The 3,217-nt window shown below is 46.7% G+C and overlaps 1 protein-coding gene across 1 annotated transcript; it reads left to right on the plus strand.

The window, feature by feature from the left end:
• The first annotated feature begins 202 nt into the window (after positions 1–202).
• LOC103307340 (olfactory receptor 52K1-like) lies at positions 203–1,659 on the plus strand. The gene has a single exon (XM_065598544.1). The coding sequence runs from the start codon at positions 212–214 to the stop codon at positions 1,172–1,174; it is 963 nt and encodes a 320-aa protein (XP_065454616.1). The 5' UTR covers positions 203–211; the 3' UTR covers positions 1,175–1,659.
• The last annotated feature ends 1,558 nt before the right edge of the window (positions 1,660–3,217 follow it).

Below are 3,217 nucleotides of genomic sequence, written 5' to 3' on the forward strand. Positions count from 1 at the left end.
CACCCCTGGATCCAGGCTTTCCTTAATTTGAGCTCATCAATATTTACCACCCAACCAATGTTTCTATCAGCTCCAGACCTTGTCATCCATTCCCAAAGGAATTGCACCCCGTGAGCCAGATTGGAGTGCGGCATCTCACGTGTGTAGTGTCTGTTCACCCATCTCATACGTTTTATTGACAGGACAGACGTTGATGTGAAACTTTCGGAGGATGCTCCTGCAGGGCAACCTGTCAGCTCCCAACAGCACAGGCTCTGATCCATCCGTGTTCTTCCTGACGGGAATCCCAGGGCTGGAAGCTTTGCACCCCTGGATCTCCATCCTCTTCTGCTCGATGTTCACCGTGGCCCTTCTAGGAAACTGCACCCTCTTGTATGTTATCAAGACAGAGCCCTCCCTGCACAAGCCCATGTTCTATTTCCTCGCCATGCTGGCCGTCATCGACCTGGTTTTATCCACCACCACCGTGCCGAAAATACTGAGCATCTTCTGGTTTAATTCCAGGGAGATCAGCTTTAACGCCTGCCTGGTGCAGATGTTTTTCCTTCACTCGTTCTCCACTCTGGAGTCTACTCTGCTGCTGGCCATGGCCTTCGACAGGTACGTGGCCATCTGCAACCCCCTGCGGTATGACACCATCCTGACCAATTCAGTGATAGCAAAGATCGGGCTGGCGGCTTTGGCCCGGGCTCTTCTCCTAGTGCTCCCTCTGCCCTTCGTCCTCAGGAGGCTGCCCTACTGCGGGTCACACATCATCTCCCATTGCTACTGTGAGCACATGGCCGTGGTCAATCTGGCCTGTGCTGACACCAGGTTCAATAACATCTATGGGATCATTGTTGCTCTCTTCATTGTGGGGCTGGATCTGATGTTCATCTCCCTATCGTATGTCAAGATCCTAAGGGCTGTCTTAAGCCTGGCATCCAAGGAAGAGCAGCTCAAGGCTTTCAGCACCTGTGGCTCCCACCTTTGTGCTATCTTAGTATTCTACATCCCCGTGGTCCTCTCCTCAACAATACACAGGTTTGGGCGCCATGTCACCCCATACGTACACATCCTGCTGGCCAATTTCTACCTCCTTTTTCCTCCCATGATGAACCCCATCGTGTACGGTGTGAAAACCAAACAGATTCATGACCGGGTGCGTCTCCTGTTCCAAGGGAAAAGCTTCTAGGCTGACCAGGAGGGGGCTGCTGAGTGATCAGGAAGCAGAGGATGCAGGAGAGGTTTTCTGAGTAACCGAGACAGCATGTTAGTGGGGGCTTTGTGTACGCTGGGTTGGGAACTGTATCTGCCCCTGACGTTCTGTCCGCTCTGAGATGCAGCAACACAGCAAGGGCCATTTAGGCACCAGAATAAGTGCTGAGTGCTGGGCTCTTCTGTCCCAAACGGGCCACCATTGCTGGGTGCCAACTTTTTTTGTGTGTGTGTAAATCTGGCCTTAGTTGTGGTTTCTGAACATTTCAGAGTCTATCCCCAGTGGTTTAACCCTACCACACAGCAGCACAATGCACCAGGTCAAGAGAGGGGGGCGAGGAAAGGTGTCAAAGAGCACTTCGAAACTCCCCAAATCCTTACCAGAGTGATCTGAGGCACAAAGTATTCACAGTTCACTTTCTGATACTGACTATAAATATGAAACAGAGTATTGTGTGTGTGTGTGTGAATAAAATACTTGGGAAAAGTATTGCTATCACCTTGCTCTACTTTGCTATCGCCTTTGTTCCTGTTGCCTAATATATGCTGGATATCATATAGATATATATCACATTCGTAATCTGTATTTTCTGCACTGTATATATATATATATATATATATATATATATATATATATATATATATATATATATACTAGTAGTACGCATTAAGTATCAATAGCATTAACCACAAATATTGTAGCAAAAGAACTAGATAAGTTTAAAAAAAATAGATATGTTCATGGAGGACAGGTCCATCAGTGGCTATTAGCCAGGATGGGCAGGAATGGTGTCCCTAGCCTCTGTTTGCCAGAAGCTGGGAATGGGTGACAGGGGATGAATCACTTAGAATCATAGAATAATAGGGGTTGGAAGAGACCTCAGGAGGTCTGTGACATTATTGACACCAACTGTGACAGTATAGACCATTGTTGCAACCAAGATCCTGTAGTCACACCAAATCTTGTACAAAGGAGGTCAAGTAAGGTGTCTATGAGGAGGTTATGATTTGCTGGTTATGTTTATGCTATCTGTATGCATGTATCATTTTTGTATTTAAAGTTATAAGTATTGGCTCTATACTGTCTGTAATTCAAACTTGTGCTATGCTTCTGGGTGACACCCCAGGCAATGGGCAATGTGGCGTCAGCAATGCCTAGCCTGCTGGATGGCCCATTAAGGACCATCAGCTATACAACTGACCCATTGAGAGAAGGCAGATACACCTTGTGACTGAGCAAGGTGTGCAGGGACATGCCTATGGACAGAACGCTAAGGGTTTTTCATGCCATGTGCTGGACAGCTTGTCCTTGGGACAAAGAAAGCAGAGGCCACATGGCAAGAAACTATATAAGGCTGATGCCTCATCTCCATCTTGTCTTCAATCCTGCTTCTTACTTCTGGAGGAACCTTGCTACAAACTGAAGCACTGAACAAAGGACTGAATGACCCATCCCAGCGGGGGATGTATTCCAGAGACTTGATTTAAACCTGCAGTTTATTCAATCACTGCTACAAGCCTGAACCAAGAACTTTGCCATTACTGTATGTAATTGATTCCATTTAACCAATTCTAGCTCTCATCTATATCTTTTTCCTTTCATGAATAAACATTTAGCTTTTAGATTCTAAATGATTGGCAACAGCGTGATTTGTGGGTAATATCTAACTTGTATATTGATCTGGGTGTAGGGCTTGGTCCTTTGGGATTGGGAGAAATTTTTTCTTTTACTGGGGTGTTGGTTTTCATAACCATTCGTCCTCATAACGAGGGCACTGGTGGTGATACTGGGAAACTGGAGTGTCTCAGGGAATTGCTTGTCAGACTTATGGTTAGCCAGTGGGATGAGACCGAAGTCCTCTCTGCTTGGCTGCTTTGGTGTGCCTGAGAGGTGGAGAACCACCAGCCTGGGGCTGTGACAGCCCTGCTCTAAGCAATTTGTCCTGAATTGGTACTCTCAGTTGTGTCCCACCAGAGGCAGCATCATTACAAGGTCATCTAGTCCAATCCCCTGCTCAAA

The sequence above is a fragment of the Chrysemys picta genome, chromosome 1 (assembly GCF_011386835.1).
Source record: "Chrysemys picta bellii isolate R12L10 chromosome 1, ASM1138683v2, whole genome shotgun sequence".
Classification (NCBI taxonomy): domain Eukaryota; kingdom Metazoa; phylum Chordata; order Testudines; family Emydidae; genus Chrysemys; species Chrysemys picta.

Bases quoted from the DNA above. Each gene is read 5' to 3' on its own strand.
- LOC103307340 (XM_065598544.1), top strand. From the start codon at position 212: ATGCTCCTGCAGGGCAACCTGTCAGCTCCCAACAGCACAGGCTCTGAT.